Below are 20,415 nucleotides of genomic sequence, written 5' to 3'. Positions count from 1 at the left end.
CGCTTGACAAGCCTTGATATATTTACCTTCCCTGGCTCCATTGGGTGACGCTGCTGCGGTTCTCGGCACGGAAATAGCCGATCTCTGTCAAGTCCGCACTACTACGCAGGTGCAGGAGACTTGCGCCTGTGTAGTACAGAGGACCGACAGTGATCGGCTATTTCCGCCTATCTCCGAGCGGAGATACTACCTGCGCTGGAGCCGGGAAGGTAAAGATTTACAGCCCCGCTGTTCGGAGAGGCACGTGGGACCGCCGTGGGACACAGGAGGACAGGGGAAGCCTCAGTAGGATCCAGAGGCTTCCCCCACCCAAGGTGAGTACCCCCCCCCCCCCCCCCCCCCGGGGAACTTCTTTTAGTTACAGGTTTTCTTTAAAGAGACACTGAAGCGAAAAAAATAATAATGATTTGTATGTGTAGTACAGCTTAGAAATATAACAGGAGCAGAGACATAAGTCTAATATTGTTTCCAGTACAGGAAGAGTTTAGAAACTCCAGTTATCTATGCAAAACAGCCATTGAGCTCCACGACTTTCAAAGTCGCATAGAGCTCTATCTTCTGAAGCTTGTTATCTCAAGTGTCAGTCACTGTATTGTTTTTTTTTTCTGCAGAGGATATGTCAATAGTTCACTGGCCTGCTCTTTAAAATCATTTAGAATGCAGAGTAGCGTGTAAACTGCAATTATTAGAGACTGATGCAATGTTATATAAAACACTATATAACTGGAAATAAAAATAGGAGAATATTTTCTTTGCTATTAATGTTCTAGTAATTATCCGTACTACACAACTAATTCATTATATTGTAATTTTTTTTTTTCTTCAGTGTCTCTTTAAAGTGAACCAGAGACGAAGCACCCTCATGTATTTTACCATAGAAATCAGTGGGAACATTAGAGAAAACACCTACCCTGCCCTCTGTTTCATCCTCACTGCTAAAAGTGTCTGTTATCTAGCTGAGATAAGAATCCCGGACTGTGCACTGAGTCTGGCTTTGCTATAATGACTCAGCTATAATGATTTCTGAGCAAAGCCAGCAGGGGGCAGGCTTGGACTTGAAAAGACACCAAAGACCACAGTCTCAGCTATAATCTTTCTGTAGCAAAGCCAGCCGACTGCTTAGTCGGGATTCTTATCTTAGAGGTGATAACAGGCAAATTAAACAGAGAACAATGTAACAAAGAGCAGATTAGGTGTTTACTGTCATGTTCCCACTGATTTATAAGGTAAAATACATGAGGGTGCTTCATCTCTGGTTCTCTTTAAACAAGGCACATTGGCTGTCCTGCTTTAAAGTTATAGAATTACGTTGGGAGCCAGGTGTTGCAGCTAGGTAGAGTGTGTGTTATTTTTGTATTTTCAGTTTATTTCTATCTGCTTAGCCTACCCTCCCTTATTAAAAAAAAAAATCCCCTTCCTAAATGCCACCAACTACTCCCAATCCCACCCCCAAAGCAAACCCCTTTCTTGATGCCTAAATCAAAACGTCTCTGCCTAGCTGGCTGTATGGGAGAAGGGGGGGGTCGGGGGTGGTGGTCTTTTAGTCTCTTATAAGGTATACTGGGAATGACTCTCAAACTGCATCTTGAACAGAGGTTACACATGTACTTCCAAGCAAGCTTGAGAAGTAAATGAAACAGACCATAATTTTGCAACAATTAGTATCTGTGAAGGCCTGAGCCCACTAACGAACGCAATTGTGTCCGCTTTTCAGAAACACATCAATGCTACAGATGCTGAAAAGCGGACACAACTGCGTATAACTGCGTTAGTGGACTCAGGCCCTAAGGAGGCAATACCATAAAAAATTGAAACTGAGAACGATAACATCTGTCAGTGCTATAGAAACCATTTTACAATGTAATGATTGTTTTTAACTAATTTCTTATTTCAGTTTTACACCAACTAGAATTTTTTCTAAAATCGCTAGAAGGTTCAAATTTTGGATAATTTTTGCATCCATGTCAACTTTACTCTGTTTAGAGCACAAAAGCGCACGCAAATTCCCATCTGCCTGCATCAGTAATTTATACAACACAGCAGACAAATTCTTAGCATCCTTTGGCACCATTTGTGGGTTTTTAAGCTTAGAGATCTGACATATTCAAGAGGGATAAAAGAATCCTTTTTATTCTTTTTGGAAAGGATGGATGGTTTAAATCATTAAAGCTAACTGACACACCAATTTAGATTTTTCTATTATGAAGATACTAGCTTCTGCTTTTACTGTATATGAACAATGCTAAAAGTCTTGTAGTGTAGAGAACTGACATAGGGAGGATATTACTTACTGAACAAACTGGAATTGTACTTTAAATTTAACCTAGTTTGGTTAATTTATTCTGTCTCAGTAAAATTTCTGCTTGCGCGCACACACAATTTCAATTAGGGTTCTGTCTTCTGTGCATGTGTTTTTGAGCAAATTTCCAAGACATCAACAGCACTATTGTTTTAGATTTTCCAAGGCACACTAAAACTGCAATTATAAAGGCAAGTGTAGATGAATATCAGATGCAAAATTAAAGTAAAAGCAGCAGTGAAAAGCAAGACTTACGGAAGAATTGGATTGGCTTTATGCTGCTTCTGAGATGGCCTGTTGTGTTTTCACCGTGCTTCCATTCACCTCAGGGCAAGGGGAAAAGCACTTACAAAGGCATGCCTGCTGCAAAGATTGTAAAAAACAAATGCAAGTTTATGCAGCTTCAGAAGATCCCATTCATAAATTAACCACGGCATCGGATAGCTTTGATATCTATATTAGCCTGTAAAGGCATAAATAGCTTTTATAGCTTAATTATGTATTGTGTTTAAAGCCAAAATTATTATTTAATTTTTTTAAATAGAAACTCATAAAACAATGCGAGGTTTCACTACAGTGCTGCACTTTCTCCTTTGTGAGCAGAGCAGTGTTTTGCCTTACTATTTGCTTTTGCTCTTAACATTGTAAAAAGCAAACTCTCTATGAAACTCTTTGACCCTTTACTATCCAGAGCCATTGTATTTACAAGCAGGGAAGATTTTGCATTTTGATGATTGGGAATATTTCATTTTTTCTTGGTTAAGGGAAAAAATGCCTTAAAAATATTTATTAGCACTAAACATAAAAACAAAAAACACAAAACAAACAAACCCCACTAACACTCCCAATATACATTTCCTTTTGGCTAGCCACAAATGTCATTAATCCAGGTAAGCAAACATGCAAATAGATGATGAGTATAGGTCAAAGTGGGGGGGGGGGGGGGGGTGGCAAAGAGAGAAAAAAGATGAATATGATTAGTGATTTTACATCACTAGTGGGTTTTTGTCCAATCTCGCCCTAAAGGGAACCAGAGACGAAGACTAGCTACAAAATGAAAGATTTTATACATACCTGGGGATTTCCTCCAGCCCCATCCATATGGATCGCTCCCACGCCGCTGTCCTCCACTGCCTCTATTGCCAGTACTGGGTCCCGTCACTTCTGCCGGACGCGACCAGTTTTAAGCATGCGCAGGGGCTCCCTCCGGCTCTTTACGCATGCGCAGTATGGAGGGAGCCTTGTGTCGACTGGCCGATATGATGGGACCCGGTACCGGCGGACAGAGGCAGCGGAGAAAGGCAGCGTGAGAGCAATCCAGGCTGATGGGGCTGGAGGAAGCTCCAGGTATGTATAAATCTGTTATGCTCTTCGTCTCTGGTTCTCTTTAAAATCAAATAAACATAAAAACCTACATTCAGTTTCCCGTTTTTAATGTATATTGTAGTGAAATTGCACTAAATGCAAATAAACAATGTTTTGCTACACATATTCTTAAAGCGGAATATAACTCTGCATTTCAACTTTGCTCTAAAACATTATTTACAGCATATTATATGCAAAAAGCATTTTTTGTTTACTAGACCAGCATTGGAAGGGTTAAACACAGAGGTTTAAAGTTCCGGGAGAGATATGCAGAAGTTCAGATTGTTACATTCTATTTAGTTATATGTATCTATTGCGAAATGTTACACACTCTTTGGCTGTCCTCCAGCTCCTGAGAGTGAGTCACATTCAACACTTAGATACATTTATGTAAACAAAATGTATCTTAGTCAGCTTCGGATGCGTCTGCAGAAATCTCCAGGAACTTTAAAGCCCTGTGTAACTCTTCCAATGCTGGTCTAGTAAAAAAAAAAATGCTGGTTGCATATAATATACTGTAAATAATGTTTTAGAGCAAAGTTGAAATGCAGGGTTATTTTCCGCTTTAATGCACCAAGCTAGCTGGCTGTATCCTGTAACTTCTCTTTCCCTCGTGATGATCTGGTAATTTCACTGGACAGAGAGCTGACTAGACTCCTCCCCATGCCATCACCCCCTGATGAAATAGACAGAGGGGAGCGGAGAGCAGACAGTCATTTCCTATGAGCACAGATTGTCTAATCTCATTCACCTCCTCTCCCCTCTGCTTAGAGATTAACTTTTTGTGACTAGCACTGCAGCTACAGAATAGCTTCATGATGATGATCTGCTGAGCTGGCCATAGAGTTAATTTCTTAGCAGTACATGGAGGAACTGGAGGGACAAATTAATCTGTTCCTTTTCACTAACAAAGAAAAATCTGGAAGGGTGAACAAGGGCTTTCATGTAATTTTATCAGCCTATCATTTCACTCTGTATAATAAACACTACCCTATCAGTCTTTTTTTCTAAATTAATAAACCTAAGGGCCGAGTAAAGAAACAAAAGAACGTATAAACCCAAACTCAAAGCCTGAAGAATGCAGTCACATGACCCACACTGTCCTGGGCCACTTAAGCTTACAGGCTCTCTCAAACTCCTTGGGAGACCACTCCTCCCCAATTCATTCAAAAAAGAAGGGGATGAGGGTGGCTTTAACCACATCTTCCTGTACAAGAAGGGGAAAGTGCCTGGCAGTACAATGTGGGTTGTGTGATTGTGGTTGAAAAAATCATTTTACATAGGGAGGTGTACTTATTTTCAATCAAACCAGAGACTTACTCCTTGGATCTAAGAAAATAGATTGGCATTAAAAAAAATTGGCACATTTAAAAGAAAAAAATGGTTTGGCTTACTATGCAAAACTTTAAACATATCAATATTATTGGCACTAAAATTCAGTTTGAAAATTTAAATACATCCAATTGACTCTGATGTATGATTAATACCTTTGATCACATTCTAGTAATGGCAAAAAAAAAAAAATCACAAAAATGCTAAATAAGCAGCAGTGAAGGAACACCTGAAATGTTTTGCTTTAGAAAAAAAAGTAGATACTATTTTTAACCCAGGCAAAGTATTCTTACCCATAATGCTTTATGTACACATGTAATTTCAGTTTCAGTTTAAGATAGAGTTATGTATTAAGCTGGTATCCATTTAGAATAAAACAGTTCTTGTAGAAAATTCCCATCAAATATCTCAGTGGTCTGTGTGATGGGGAGAAAAGATCTTCCAGAATAAGTTTGGCATTTTAATAAAAAAGGGATAAAAATAACTTCCAGAAACCAAAACATATGGCAAAAAAAATGATGTCTGGCACAGCAAGATACTTGGTTTCCATACAAACACTATAAAGGCAATACAATAACTTTTCTTCTCCACAACGGCGGTTTAACGATTTAAAAAAAACAAACAAAAAAAAACGAAGGGAAAAAAAAACACACATGGGATTTAACATGAATGCTGCTTTCATGGAAAGCAAAATAATCTGAACATGCAATTCATTACCCATTGAACTGGAGTTTTAAAGTCAATGTTAAAAGTCTTGATAAAATAGAAAAACAAAAATATTTCTGTTCTGATGCACGCAGAGGTTCCCATTAGAGATGTACTCCGCAACATGATGAACAAAGGAAAGTCATTATTATAGCAGCCTGCAGAATGCTACAGGGAGGCTGGCATGTCCAGGTACCTCCTGTTGCACTCTGCTCCCTCTGGTCAGAGTCTTAATGCTGGAGCCAATATTCACTGTCAAATCTTGACATCCTGGGCCTCTACCATCTTTGCAAGCGTCTTTTTGATTCTTAGGGCTGTAAGACGGGAAGCAGGGTTCTGGGCCCAACACTCGGCCATTAATTTCAAGATTGCTCTCAAACACTAAAAAGGGAAAAAAAATGTGTTTGATAAACAGAAACGCATAAAAAAAAAACCTTGGAAAACATCTGCTTGGAACTAAACAAAAACAATAAAGCAAAAAAGTAACTGTCTCAAAGAACTTTTGTAAATATTTATACTTTATATTATTAGCATAGAAACTGGTGTTTGTGTTATTTGTCAAATAAAAGCTTATATGCAACTATCACCGAAATACTTTATTTACTGTGGTACCTTGCTTGTCAAGCCATGTAAAACTATAAGTGTATTTATATAAAGTACTTCAGTAGTGTTCCATATAAGCACTGGCAAATAGATATCAATAAGATGTAATATAAAAATAGACAGATAGATACAGTGGTTTGCAAAAGTATTCGGCCCTCTTGAAGTTTTCCACATTTTGTCACATTAATGCCACAAACATGAATCAATTGTATTGGAATTCCACGTGAAAGACCAATACTAAGTGAGAAGTGGAACGAAAATCAAAGGATTCCAAACATTTTTTACAAATAAATAACTGCAAAGTGGGGTGTGCGTAATTATTCAGCCCCCTTTGGTCTGATTGCAGTCAGTTGCCCATAGACATTGCCTGATGAGTGCTAATGACTAAATAGAGTGCACCTGTGTGTAATCTAATGTCAGTACAAATACAGCTGCTCTGTGACGGCCTCAGAGGTTGTCTAAGAGAATACTGGGAGCAACAACACCATGAAGTCCAAAGAATACACCAGAGAAGTCAGGGATAAAGTTATTGAGATATTTAAAACAGGCTTAGGCTACAAAAAGATTTGCAAAGTCTTGAAGATCCCACGGAGCACTGTTCAAGCGATCATTCAGAAATGGAAGGAGTATGTCACAACTGTAAACCTACCAAGACAAGGCCGTCAACCTAAACTCACAGGCCGAACAAGGAGAGCGCTGATCAGAAATGCATGCAAGAAGGCCATGGTGACTCTAGACAAGCTGCAGCGATCTACAGCTCAGTTGGCGGAATATATTATATATATATATATATATATATATATATATATATATATATATATATATATATATATTCACTTAAATAGATCTCACACCCCCCTAAGTACTTCATTCAGTTGTGATATGTGCTGTTGGGCGTGAGCCACATCTGAGAGTGTTGACTCCCCTATGCTACCACCTCTTGCCGAAGAGGCAATAACACATCTTTGCGTATACTTGGGTCAATGGCGCCAAGCATGCAGTAAGAGCATAGTGGACAAGGTTTGGTATAGCCAACTTTCCATGTTCACGCCATAATATTTCCCTTGGCCAGCCACTGCCAACCTGTGCACTTGAGGTCCCACTGCTGCCATTCAACTTCCTTCAGAGCTCTGCCTCATCAGCTGGAATGAAGAAAGCGAGCTAAACCAGTCCTCCTCCAGCACACACTCTATGCACATCCTGCATGCAATGGAACAAGAATAGTGATGGTTTTGGCAGTGAGGAAGTAAAGGACTTCTCTGTTGGGTCAACCATTTTTACATTTTGTCTGGTAAAAATTTGGGACTTCATTTTTCCACAAGTCTATACAGGGATCCTGTTTTAATGGTATTTGTGAATGGGCTTGTACATTAAGTAGCAAGTTAACACTCTTTTAACATTATGTTTTGGAAGCAAGTGATTTTAAGAAAACAAAACCAAAACTGCTTAATGTTAGCAATGAGAAAAAGGTGTCAGAACATGCAAATCACCACAAATTGTTCAGTATTTTCCTTTTCAAAACTGTCTACTACCAACAGAACCTACAATGGCCATGTGAGTGGCAGAAATGGTTCATAGAGCAATGAAATAAGGGGGCCTGGTCAAATGAATTACAAGATAAGGGTGTCCAGGAAGTGGTCTATCCCCAACTCAAACCATATGCTAATTCCAGGATTTCTGAACAAGTTTAGCTTTGCTGCCTTTCAACTAGTATGTGGTTTGATATGGGGATGCTACAAGTGAGATATGTGCCTTTGGATTCATATATTTTTATACACTATAAACAAAAAATTAACAACTCACCTCATCACTGTTCCACCTATTTGACACCGTTGGCCGTAAACACTTTATGCACACAACTTCTCTCATGTCTTCAAAGGATGGATCATTTGGCACCATATCATAAAATGGCAACTGGTACTCTTCAACAATACCTGATAAAAGTTGAAATTTTACATTAGAATATTTTAATATATGAAAAAAAACTTACTGACTAACTGACTTAAAATGTAATTTTTTTGTTAGCCAGGTCCAGTGAACTTACAAAGATAAGCCTATTAGATAGTCCAAATGATAAAGCATTGGGTACATTAATAGCAGGTGGGTGTGGTGGTAAATGTACATACACTAACAATGGGTAAAGTTACAGACGCAGAGTACTGTAATGTACTATGAGGGTTGTGCGATACACGGATCACTTCAGACACTGATGCCTCTGTTACCATCTTTTGGATTATAAGCATGCTGGAGCAGTTTGGCTTTCCGACCTGTGTCATGTTCTTGTGACTGCTTCATGTCTGCTATTTATACTCTATTTTTTTATATTTTATTGTACAGTTCTTTTATAGTACAGAACTGCACATTATAAAAGCCCTTTATGATACTAATAACTATTTCAAACAGCGCCGTAGGGATAATTTTTACTAAGGTAATATTGCTCCTCACAACAAAGTTGTAGTGTTCATAAAGCATGGTGGAAGTGGAGATCCCCCAAAGGAGGGGAATGCAGCTTGGGTCACACTTTTTAAAGGTATCAGTTTTCCTTCTCCGACGCTCCTTTCCGTTAGAGTGCGGTCAATGCGACACATCTGTCGATCTGGAAAAATGACTGCAAATCAAAACTTGTGGTTCGTCCAGCAGATTGTGTAGAACTGATCAGTTAGAACGGGCCAATGAGAATGGATCCATAGGTTGACATTGGATCCATTAGCATCCATTCCATTACAATGTAACGGACCATATTTAGTGCCAGTGTGGCCTGGGCCGAACTGTAAAAATGAGGTGGTATTTGGAGGATTGAGGTACATCTTTAGGACAGATGATTTGGGGGAGGGCGGGGGAGGGGAGAAGGTTGAGAGAGATAAATTGTAGAATAACTGCTAAACTGTGATTCCTTACCTCCAGTAATGCAGCGCCGGGTCATTTCCCATATGATCAAGCTAAAGCTGTAGATGTCCGCCATTATGTAAGCTTGGAAATGGTTCTTATTCAAACTTTCATCTAGAACCTCAGGTGCCATGTAACGTTTTGTACCTACGCGTGTGTTCAACGGAATGTCCACTTCATGCGTGTCACTAAAAAGAAAGGTTATACCCGACTTAATTGATATTTCACAACAAAGACTTCAAAACATGAACACAACAATGACTTTTCAACCAGACAGTAGTAAACAGAAAAATGTTCTTTGGTCAGCTGTTGAATAATAACACTGTTGAAAGCGGAATTCTGACTGGCTGTTGCGGGTTACTAAATGTGAATTCTCTCTATAACCTCTCAAAAGCACAAAGTACAACCTACATTTTATATCAGTGTTGAATAATATGCAGACTCACTATTATGCCCCCCCCTCTCCAAAGGCTATTAGTAACACTTTCAAATATTTTTTATAGCCCAATGTCAATGAAAACAAATGCCATATCAAGTTTTGGATAGTGCAAGGTGTGTACACCCATTTGTTTTTCACTGCTGTGTGCATTAGGAAGAATTTCCATTAACTCCTATCCAGACAAGGAAATTGGTAAATCTCTACAGCAGGAACAGAGGTCTCAATGAAGAAGTGTTTAGTTGGAATTAGGCTTTATGGCATAAAGATCATATCTAAACTTACTTACAATGTCTTTGCTGAGTCAAGTGTCAATGATCAGACTAATACCTGTTAAATTTGACCGCCAGTCCAAGGTCAGCAATGCAGCATGTCCAGTTTTCCTTGATCAGAATGTTTTTGCTCTTCAGGTCCCTGTGTGCAATTGCTGGTTTTCCCTGAGTACCGTATATTTCGGTGTGCAGGTGGCACAGCCCACAGGCAGCTGAATAGGCCAGCTTGAGGAGAGATCTTGTATCCAAAGTGGCACATTTCAGAAAATCGTATAGCGATCCATTCTCATGATATTCTGTTATCAGGTACATCTGAGTCCAGGAGCCTGTGCCTTTAATGTCAGCAGCTACGAAACCTGTGAAGCATTGGGAACCATAATTAACTAATGGCAAACAAGTGAAGACCATCAGCAAGTTACAAGCACCACCACACAAACAAAAAAATAACCACAACAGTCTACATTAGTAACTGCCCTGTGCATATTTACTGCATTGGAGGTGGTAAGTGAGGGTAAGTAAGTAGTAATTACCCAAGTGCACGTCCTGAAAGCGGGTCACTTGAAGCTGCTGTGACCATAGAGCAGGGCTGCCCAATAGGTCGATCGCAATCTACTGGTAGATTGCGACCGCCTTCTCGGTAGATCGCGGCCTCTCGGACGCGTCTCGTTGAATTTTGCCAGCAGCTCATTATGTTTAGCTGCCGGCCGCTGGCCAATAAGGATGCAGGAGGAGAGGCTGCGAGTTAAAGAGGAAGGAGAGGAGCGGTGCGGCCGCTACGTCATGGCTGGGGGCAGCGGCGGGCAGCCTGCAATGTGCGCGCTTGTAACGTGCCCGGCGCCGCCCCCAGCCATGAGGTAGCGGCCGCGCCGCCTCTCTCCTCGCCGCGACTTCTCCCCTGCATACTTATTGGCCAGCGGCCTGCCTGACGGAGGTTCCAGGACTCCAGAGGACCTGGCTAACCTACGCTGCAGGTACATATACCTGGCTAACCTACACTGAGGGCCCCTATACCTGGCTAACCTACACTGAGGGCCTCTATACCTGGCTAACCTACACTGAGGGCCCCTATACCTGGCTAACCTACACTGAGGGCCCCTATACCTGGCTAACCTACACTGAGGGCCCCTATACCTGGCTAACCTACACTGAGGGCCCATATACCTGGCTAACCTACACTGAGGGCCCCTATACCTGGCTAAACCACACTGAGGGCCCATATACCTGGCTAACCTACACTGAGGGCCCATATACCGGGCTAACCTACACTGAGGGCCCATAGACCTGGCTAACCTTCACTGAGGGCCCATATACCTGGCTAACCTTCACTGAGGGCCCATATACCTGGCTAACTTATACTGAGGGCATGTAACCTATGCTGCAGGCACATATACCTGTCTAACCTACGCAAGGGGGGGGCGTGCTTAGCATTTGGGACGTTGGTAGATCTCCTGGCCTCGGCAAATTGTAAAGTAGCTCGCGACCCGAAAAAGTGTGGGCACCCCTGCCTTAGAGACACGATGCTAGAAGTGGCGATTATGTGGGCTGACCCTCTTCTCATTGCCCGCTCGCTACTCAGCAGGGAGGAGGGAGAAGAGGAATCCCGTCACTCAGTGGCGGGCCAGTTTCGAAGCGCACACAGGCTGGATTCGGCCCACGGGCCGTAGTTTGCCAAGCGCTGACCTATAGCAACATTCACAGCGCTGCGGATGTGTTTCGGTATAATGGATTGTGGCATTGTAATATGCTGCATGCAGTACGTTACTGCTAAAAGTGTGCATTAACAGTAAGAATAAAGCATACTTCTCATTCACTGTATGCTGCACTGTACCCCACGCAGCGCAAGCATAACATGCGGCGGCGCTGTATCGATCTATTGCATTCCTGCTGTCAAAAGGATCACAACAGCCACTGTGAATGTGGCCTTAGAAAGAAGCACTAATTGAACATGAAGTAATGGCTGCAATGGGCAAGTATCTTCTATCATAACATGTAAACAATAAATGCACTAAAAAGGATCACTGTTATGTGCATTTTTTTTTCTCTCTAGAATCCACTCAATTACAATGAATGGAAAAGAGCAAAGAAGTATTCAGAGATGCAGTATACAATGTGTTTTAAAAACACTATGAAAGTGCAAGTGCACTGCAACTTATAGCATGAAAGGTACAATGGGATTATTTAGAGCCCTCACTCCTGCTGATGTTTGGAGCTGCATGTAGACTTTTTTTTTTCTTTTCACTCAATTTTATTGTCAGTTGAAAAGTCATCAAGAAAAATTACAACCTTTTGATAACCAGATATCATCCAGAACAGAAATTATGATATACTTAAGATCTATGAATAAACCACAAAACATGTCATGAGTCTGTAAAGGACAGATAATATGCAGATTACAAATTAACACTACAATGTCATAGTTAAACCAAGATCCTCTCCATACACTTTTTTCTTGGGTAATATGATAAATTATCTCCAAGGTCAAAGTGCACCTAATCAGTAAACAATATTGTTTGGGACCAAAGTTCCCAGTTAAACAAGTATATTGGCATGGAATCATGTAAAGTGTGGAACAGATAATCCATGGTGCGTATCTCCTCTATTCTTTGACGTATCTGTGCGACAGGCATGATAGAAGTTTTCCAATTCCTAGCTACTACCCATAAGATTGCACTAATAGCCACATAGTACATTCTCCTCCACTTTTTGGGAATACTCATTATGTTTGAATAACAGCACATGTTGTGGTTCTAAGCTAATTTGTACAGAGGAAGTACGAGATAAATGCCCCTTAAATTTTCCCCAAAGAGAATTCATAATTGGGCATTCCCAAAATAAATAAAGAAAGGAACCCTCCAAATTACATCCACGAAAGCACATTGGAGATAATGAGGAAAAGATTCTATGCAACTGTAAGGGAGTCCTATACCATCTGGTGTAGAGTTTAATTGCTGTATCTCTAATCGCTGGGGTTTTAGTGGCCAACATCATATTATCCCCTATTTTATGCCACTCTTCTAATGATAGGTTCATATGAAGCTCCGCCTCCCATTCCTCCATACTTTTTGATTTACTCTGATGTAAAATAGCTATCATATGTGTGTACAGCTGTGAGATTACTCCAGTTGTAGGGGCGTGGAAATCTGCGAAAAGATATAAACGTTTGAAAAAAGTGGCATTATACAATCCAAAAGGGCTAGAGTGTTTCAAAAAAAAAAATGGCGCAATTGAATGTATCTAAAGTATTCTTGCGTGGGTAGGTCTCTTCCAAAACGTAAAGTCTGAAAAAAGAGAAATTTATCAGCTATCCAGAAGCGGTTAGATGTAGTCATTAAAATAGATTTCCACCATTCAAAATTGGAGCTATCCTGAAAGGCGGGTGGAAAGTCCGGATGACCAATAAAGGATAATCGGGGAGGTTTAGGGGAACAAAGCTTCATATCCTCCCCATGAGAAGACCATAAAGAGAAATTATCACTCACTATCAAATTTAGACGTTGTATAGGTGCTTTAAACTTAGGTGACAGAGTGGGTAAAGAGGCTAAATTATAGGGGAGTACTGAGTCTACCTCAAATTGTGTCCAAGGTGTATTTGGGGTTGGAGCAAACCACGACAACATTTGTGCAAATCTAGCAGCTAAGAAATAATACCATAGGATTGGAAGGCCAATTCCACCATCTGATGGAGGTCGATACAAGTTTGCATTCTTAAAACGAGCAGGTTTGGAATCCCAAATAAATGTAGTAAATAATTTTTGCGTTTTTATTATTAGAGAGCGGCCAGGGCTAATTGGAAGGGCTCTGAAATAATAAAGAATATGCGGTAATATGACCATTTTTAAAGCAGTAGATTTACCTAACCAAGAAATTTTATAGCGTGACCATTCTTGCAAAGTATGAGTGACAGATTTCAATAGAGGAAGATAATTTGCCTTAATTAAAGATTCATATGAATCTGTTAGTTTAATGCCTAAGTATGAAATTCTAGATGTTACCCATTTAAAGTCAAAGTTGGCTTTATACAATTTGACTACCTGTGATGGCAAATTAACTGGGAGGGCCTGAGATTTGGAGGTATTAACTTTTAAGCCAGAAAGATCACTAAATTTATCTAATAACTGAAACAGAATGGGCATAGAGGTAATGGGCTGCAACAGAAATAATAATGCGTCGTCGGTGCATAGACTCTCTTTATATTCCTTGTCCTGTTTAATATACCCTTTAATATTTGGGTTAGTTTGAATGGCAAGGGACAACGGTTCCATTGCCATTGCGAATAATAAGAGTGACAAAGGGCACCCCTGTTGGGTGCCGCGAGTGATTGGGATTGCTTTAGAAAGGACCCCTGGGATACGTAGTCTGGCCTGCGGTTTATCATACAAGGCTAATACTGCTTCCAAAAAGGGACCACATATACCCATTTTCCTTAGTACCCTATTTAAGTACGGCCATAAAACTGCTTTATGCAGATCGAGGCTTAATAATAAAAATCGTTGATTATTTAATTTAGAGTCCTGTAAGATATTGCAGGCCAGACGAGTATTATCTGTAGTTTGACGGGATGGGATAAACCCAGATTGAGATGGGGAGATTAAATCAGTATTCACTAAGGACAGGCGATTGGCCATTTTTTTGGAGAAAATCTTCACGTCATTATTTAGTAAAGAGATTGGCCTGAAATTCTGTGGAAGAGTGTGATCCAGATTTGTTTTAGGGATTAACGAAACAAAGGCATTAGTTAATTCCACTGGGAATTTCTGGCCTTTTAATATATTGTTATATAGAAGTTGAAGTTGTGGGGTGAGTATTTGTACAAATTTTTTATAATACAGGCTCGAGAAGCCATCTGGCCCAGGGGCCTTACCATTTTTAAAAGAAGAAATTGCATCCTCAATTTCTTTGGTCGTAATTGAAGCATTAAGATGTGATAACTGAGTGCTTGACAGTGAGGGGATTGGGAGCGAATCTAGCCAATCGTCTATCTTCGTGTCACCCGGTTTATGGGGAGCAGTGAATAACTTTTGATAATATTGTTCAAAGATCTCCATAACCTTGATGGGGAGGGTTTCCAGTGATCCTCTCCTGTTTTGAAGCTTATACAGATGGGGCGGTTTGTAAAACTGTTGCAATTTCCTTGCAAACATTGTGCTCGAAGCATTGCCATAAACAAGAAATTTAGCCTTTGAAAATCTCAGGGCTTTTTTAGCTGCTTCAGAGAGCAGTTTGTTTAAAGAATGCCTTTTTTGCATGTAGCCTTTTTTATGTCATGTGACTGATAATGACTTGCAAAAATCTGCGTGTTGCTAGCCCGTTTTTTTTTTTTTTTTTTTTTATGGGGACAGCAGAGCCCGGGGGGAGCCTGGAGACAGTCTGTAAGGACACAGAGGCTGCTCATTGTTTATAGCACTTGCCTCTGTGTCCTAATAGGAGACAAACCCACCTTAGGTTCTCGCTGCCGACCCGCGGTTCGTTAGCCAGGGAATCAGTGACTTGGGACATGGGGCCCGATCACTGACCTTTTTCCCCGGCAGAAAAAACTCCTACGCCCCTACGTCCATGTTACGCTTGGAGTGATGTCATGTAAACAAACTCAAGGTTGCCATCCTGTGGCCACAAAGTAAAACTACATCTACATGTAAAAAAATAAAAAAAAATAAACCTATTTACATAAAAAAATTACTATTTACATCCCACCCTCCCAAAAATACCCAAATAAAATGTTTAATTAAAAAAATAATAATACATTACAATAAAAAAAAACACAAATATTTACCTAAGGGTCTAAACTTTAAATATCCATGTAAAGATGAAATATTTCTTCTTTTTTTTTATTATTATAAGCTTGTAAATAGTGATAGATGCAAAACGGAAAAAATGCACTTTTATTTCCTAATAAAATATTGTCGCCATACATTGCGATAGGGACATAATTTAAACAGTGTAATACCCGGGACTATTAGGCAAATATAATACGTGTGTTTTAACCACTTAAGCCCAACTGGACAAATATATTTGTCAAGTGTTGTTGTGGAGAGTGCACCACCAGTTTGCTACTAAATGAGGCACATGTGGTATCATTTTAACCGTGACGAGTTGTGGAATCCATTTTGGTGTGTCTAAAACCTGTGAACCACGTCACATGAAAAATAGGTAGGGACAAATTCAATCAAATATAAAAAGTCATTTTCGGAATTATGATCAAACTTGGGAAAGTTTTAGCAACACTACAAGAGACATATGTGGTATCATTTTAACCGTGATAAGTAGTAGAATAGAGTTTAAAGAGTTTTAGGGTTGAGGCGCATGTCTCCCGTATTTTTTTTAGTCACAAACTGAATCAAAAGAAATTACATTTTTGCATATTCTGTACCAAAATAAAAGACTTGTAAAATGAAAACAAAGTGACAGAATATGAAAGAAACAACATATATTGTTACCTTAGGAACCTGGCTTTTTAAATATTGTTGGCTGATGGTGTAATGGTTAAGGGCTCTGCCTCTGACACAGGAGACCAGGGTTCGAATCTCGGCTCTGCCTGTTCAGTAAGCCAGCACTAATTCAGTAGGAGACCTTTGGCAAGTCTCCCTTACACTGCTACTGCCAATAGAGCGCGCCTAGTGGCTGCTGCTCTGCTCTGGCGCTTTGAGTCCGCAAGGAGAAAAGCGCAATATAAATGTTATTTGTCTTGTCTTGTCTTGCTATAAGGGTATATTACGATTATTTTTCAAAATAAGGCCTTGTAATCATTGACAGTGTACAATGAGAAAGCAAAAAACACAAAACAGAAAAAAAGACACCTTTATTTCCAAATACAATATTCTCTCCATACATTGTGCTAGGAACATAATCTAAATGTTGCAATAACCAGGATGGATGAGCAAATAAAATTAGTGGGTTTAACTTAGTCAGCACTGTTTAATTTAAAGCTATAATGGATGTAAATGGAGAAATAGATTGTTTTTTTCATCCTTTTCCCTTATTTTCCCTTTAAAATGCATAGAAAATAAGGTGATTACTAAACAAAATGAACACACACTAAAAGCCGAATTTGTCCTGAAAAAAACAATATATAGATCAGTTAGTTGTGATAAGGAGTAATAAAGTTATTGGCAAATGAATGGGAGCAGCGCCTATATGTGAAAATTGCTCTCGGGCTGAAGTGGTTAATTATGGAGGCATGTATTATTTTAAAACTATAATGTCCAAAAACTGAGAAAATGAATTTTTCCCTTTTTTCTTATTGTTAAAATACATTTACAGTAAAGTAGCTCTTAGCAAAATGTACCACCCAAAGAAAGCTTAATTGGTGGCGGAAAAAAACAAGACATAGATCAGTTCATTGTGATAAGTAGTGATAAAGTTATAGGCGAATGAATGGGAGGTGAAAATTGCTTGGATGCATAAAGTGAAACATGACTGAGGGCTGAAGGGGTTAAACTCAATAGGGAATGTATATAAAGACAACAGTCAATAACTTCTATTACTTGGATAGTGCAAAGCTAAAGATACAAAGGGGAAGTATAAGAAATTAGAACTAATAAGTCAGTCTAACATGTACTTCAGCTCTCCCTACTACAAAAACATAAAAGAAAACCATTTTCCTGGTGAAAACCACCCTTACCGAGGATATTCTCATGCCGCATCAACACGGTTTGGTAGATTTCAGTCTCTCTAAACCAGCTGGCTTCTTCAGCAGTGAAGAAAACCTTCACGGCTACTTTTTCACCCCTCCATTTGCCCATCCAAACTTCTCCATATCGCCCCTTTCCAATCTGTCTTACCATCTGGATCTGCTTAGCAATGGTTCTCTGCACCTGCAAAGCAAGATATCAGACATCAGTTTTATTGTAATAGCTTATCTAACTGTAATGGAATGCTAATAAAATGTGGCTATAACCTACCAAAAGAGGAAGCCCCGAGCCACTGCCAGAACTTTGTGACAGGTCAATGAGAGCTTTCAGTGACTCCCCAGCTGGTATGAAAGCTTCATCCTGTTCCAGGTCTCTGTTATAAAGCATCCTCTGAGAGGCCAGCTTATTCCTGCAGAGGAACGAAAGCACAATATGTTATGCTTTTCATTTCTTACGATCACAGAGGGGAAGCTTAAAAAGAGTTCACAACAGTAATGAGATTAGATCCTATTAAAAATAAAAGCAAAATGCCTTGATTTAGGATGAGACCATTCATTGGCTAACCAAAGAGAAAAAGATTAAGCTTTTGGTTAATAAGCTAACACGTAACAACACTACTGCTACTATTTAACCACCCTGGCGTTCTGATTAAATCGCCAGGGTGGCTGCGGGAGGGTTTTTTTTAAATAAAAAAAAAACTATTTCATGCAGCCAACTGAAAGTTGGCTGCATGAAAGCCCACTAGAGGGCGCTCCGGAGGCGATCTTCCGATCGCCTCCGGCGCCCATAATAAACAAGGAAGGCCGCAATGAGCGGCCTTCCTTGTTTTGCTTATATCGTCGCCATAGCGACGAGCGGAGTGACGTCATCGACGTCAGCCGACGTCCTGACGTCAGCCGCCTCCGATCCAGCCCTTAGCGCTGGCCGGAACTTTTTGTTCCGGCTGCGCAGGGCTCAGGCGGCTAGGGGGGCCCTCTTTCGCCGCTGCTCGCGGCGAATCGCCGCAGAGCGGCGGCGATCAGGCAGCACACGCGGCTGGCAAAGTGCCGGCTGCGTGTGCTGCTTTTTATTTGATAAAAATCGGCCCAGCAGGGCCTGAGCGGCGACCTCCGGCGGTGTTGGACGAGCTGAGCTCGTCCAGACCGCTCAGGTGGTTAATAAAAAAATAGAAAATAGAACTGGAGGGGAGAGAATAAGCAGAAGAGCATAACTACTAAATAGGGCAACATAAATCACATTAGGTTTACTTGCATTCAAGTAAGCAAGCACTAGATGGCGTATGCTAATCCAACAATTACCATATTTATTAGAAACAGATTCTCCCTATCAAAGACAGAAATATGGTATATATATCTTAATCATAGAACACCGAAAGACAAGGGAAAAATGGGCCTCTCTCGCTAAAAGTAGAAAAGCTTACTAAAATGTGAAAGAAAAGAAAACAACAAGCGAAGAACTCACATCGTGAATTAAATACATATGTATATTGGAAAACAAAATGTAATGTAAAAGCAAAATATGAATGCAGTGCTTACTTGCAGATAAAGGCTATGAGGATGAAGACCACCAAGATACATAGGCAGGCTACAATAGATATAACGAGAGCTATAAGGTGTATGCTTCTTCCCTCTGCAAAGATAAAATAACACAGGTAGTAAAGCTTACAGAAATGACATACAAAATAAAACCAGTCATTGAAGATTTTCTTATGTTCGTTATCAGTAAAGGATTATTATTATTGTTTAATCTTTGGTGGCATGTACAACAGCATACAGGGTTTAACAATGGGAAATACACAATACAACAGTTAATACAAGACAAGAGTGGTTCACAGCTAATGCAGTGAACACATTAAGTACATTTTTTTTTTTTTTTTTTTTTTTTTTTTTACTACTACATTTTTTTTTTACACAGGGGTGGGAGGTATGTACACCCATTACACAGGATAGTAATAAAAATCGGGAAGAGAGGCCTGGCCAAAAGGCCTTACTAAAGATTTAAAGGGGAACTGAAGAGAGAGGTATATGGAGGCTGTCATGTGTATTTCCTTTTAATCAATACCAGTTGCCTGGCAGCCCTGCTGGTCTATTTCTCTGCAGTAGTATCTGATTAAAACCAGAAACAAGCATGCAGCTAGTCTTGTCAGATCAGACTTATAAGTCTGAACCACTGAAACACCTGATCTGCTGCATGCTTGTTCAGGGGCTATGGCTAATAGTATTAGAGGCAGAGGATCAGCAGGGCTGCCAGGCAACTGGTATTGTCTAAAAGGAAAGAAACATGACAGCCTCCATATACCTCTCTCTTCAGTTCCCCTTTAACCACTTAAGGACCAGGGGATTTATGGCTGATCTGTGCTGCGTGGGCTCTCCAGCCCACAGCACAGATCAGGAATCAGCCAGGGCGATCAGATTTCCCCCTTTTTTCCCTACTAGGGGGATGTCCTGCTGGGGGGGTCTGATCGCCGCCAGCTACTTTGTGTCTTCAAAGCCCTCCCTCCGCAGCAATTCCCAGCCTCCCAGTCCTTCCCTCCCTCTCCCGCAGGCTATGAGCGGGCACAGGACGAAGATTCGTCCTGCGCCGCTTCTAATAGGCTTCAGCCTATCAGACTGTGGCGATCCCCGGCCAGAGGCCGGGTATCGCTGATCTCCTGTACGGCGCTGCTGAGCAGCAGCGCCGTATGATGTAAACAGCGTTTACATTTAGCTTGCGAGCCGCAATCGGCAGCTCGCAGGCTGTTCACGGAGACACCTTCCGTGAACTGACATGGAAAGGCCGCTCATACAAGCGGCCGTTTCCATGTGATTCCACTTACGACCAGCCGCCGCCTATCGGCATTAGGCTGTCATTAAGTGGTTAAGGTATAGGATGGTAGGGTGGATGGTAGGG

The 20,415-nt window shown here is 40.6% G+C and overlaps 1 protein-coding gene across 9 annotated transcripts in view; it reads right to left on the bottom strand.

Annotated features, from left to right (window-relative positions):
• The window catches only part of BMPR1A (bone morphogenetic protein receptor type 1A), a 348,175-nt gene that overhangs the window by 152,959 nt on the left and 174,801 nt on the right, over positions 1-20,415 (bottom strand). For 4 of the 9 annotated variants that reach the window (XM_068258608.1, XM_068258611.1, XM_068258610.1 and 1 more), the window contains exons 7-14: positions 19,062-19,155; positions 17,797-17,935; positions 17,517-17,709; positions 9,957-10,254; positions 9,203-9,378; positions 8,108-8,238; positions 5,290-6,082; positions 2,574-2,662 (exon numbers count right to left, since the gene is read on the bottom strand). In XM_068258608.1, the coding sequence (XP_068114709.1) occupies positions 5,957-6,082; positions 8,108-8,238; positions 9,203-9,378; positions 9,957-10,254; positions 17,517-17,709; positions 17,797-17,935; positions 19,062-19,155 (1,157 nt within the window). In that variant the 3' untranslated portion in view covers positions 2,574-2,662; positions 5,290-5,956. Of the gene's footprint in view, positions 1-332; positions 2,663-5,289; positions 6,083-8,107; positions 8,239-9,202; positions 9,379-9,956; positions 10,255-17,516; positions 17,710-17,796; positions 17,936-19,061; positions 19,156-20,415 lie in introns of those variants that run through there. The other 5 variants (XM_068258612.1, XM_068258616.1, XM_068258613.1 and 2 more) reach the window with 3 other exon arrangements.

Source organism: Hyperolius riggenbachi, chromosome 10 (genome assembly GCF_040937935.1).
Source record: "Hyperolius riggenbachi isolate aHypRig1 chromosome 10, aHypRig1.pri, whole genome shotgun sequence".
Classification (NCBI taxonomy): Eukaryota; Metazoa; Chordata; class Amphibia; order Anura; family Hyperoliidae; genus Hyperolius; species Hyperolius riggenbachi.
Note: the sequence above shows the minus strand (reverse complement) of the source record. Positions and strands in the feature narration are given on the sequence as shown.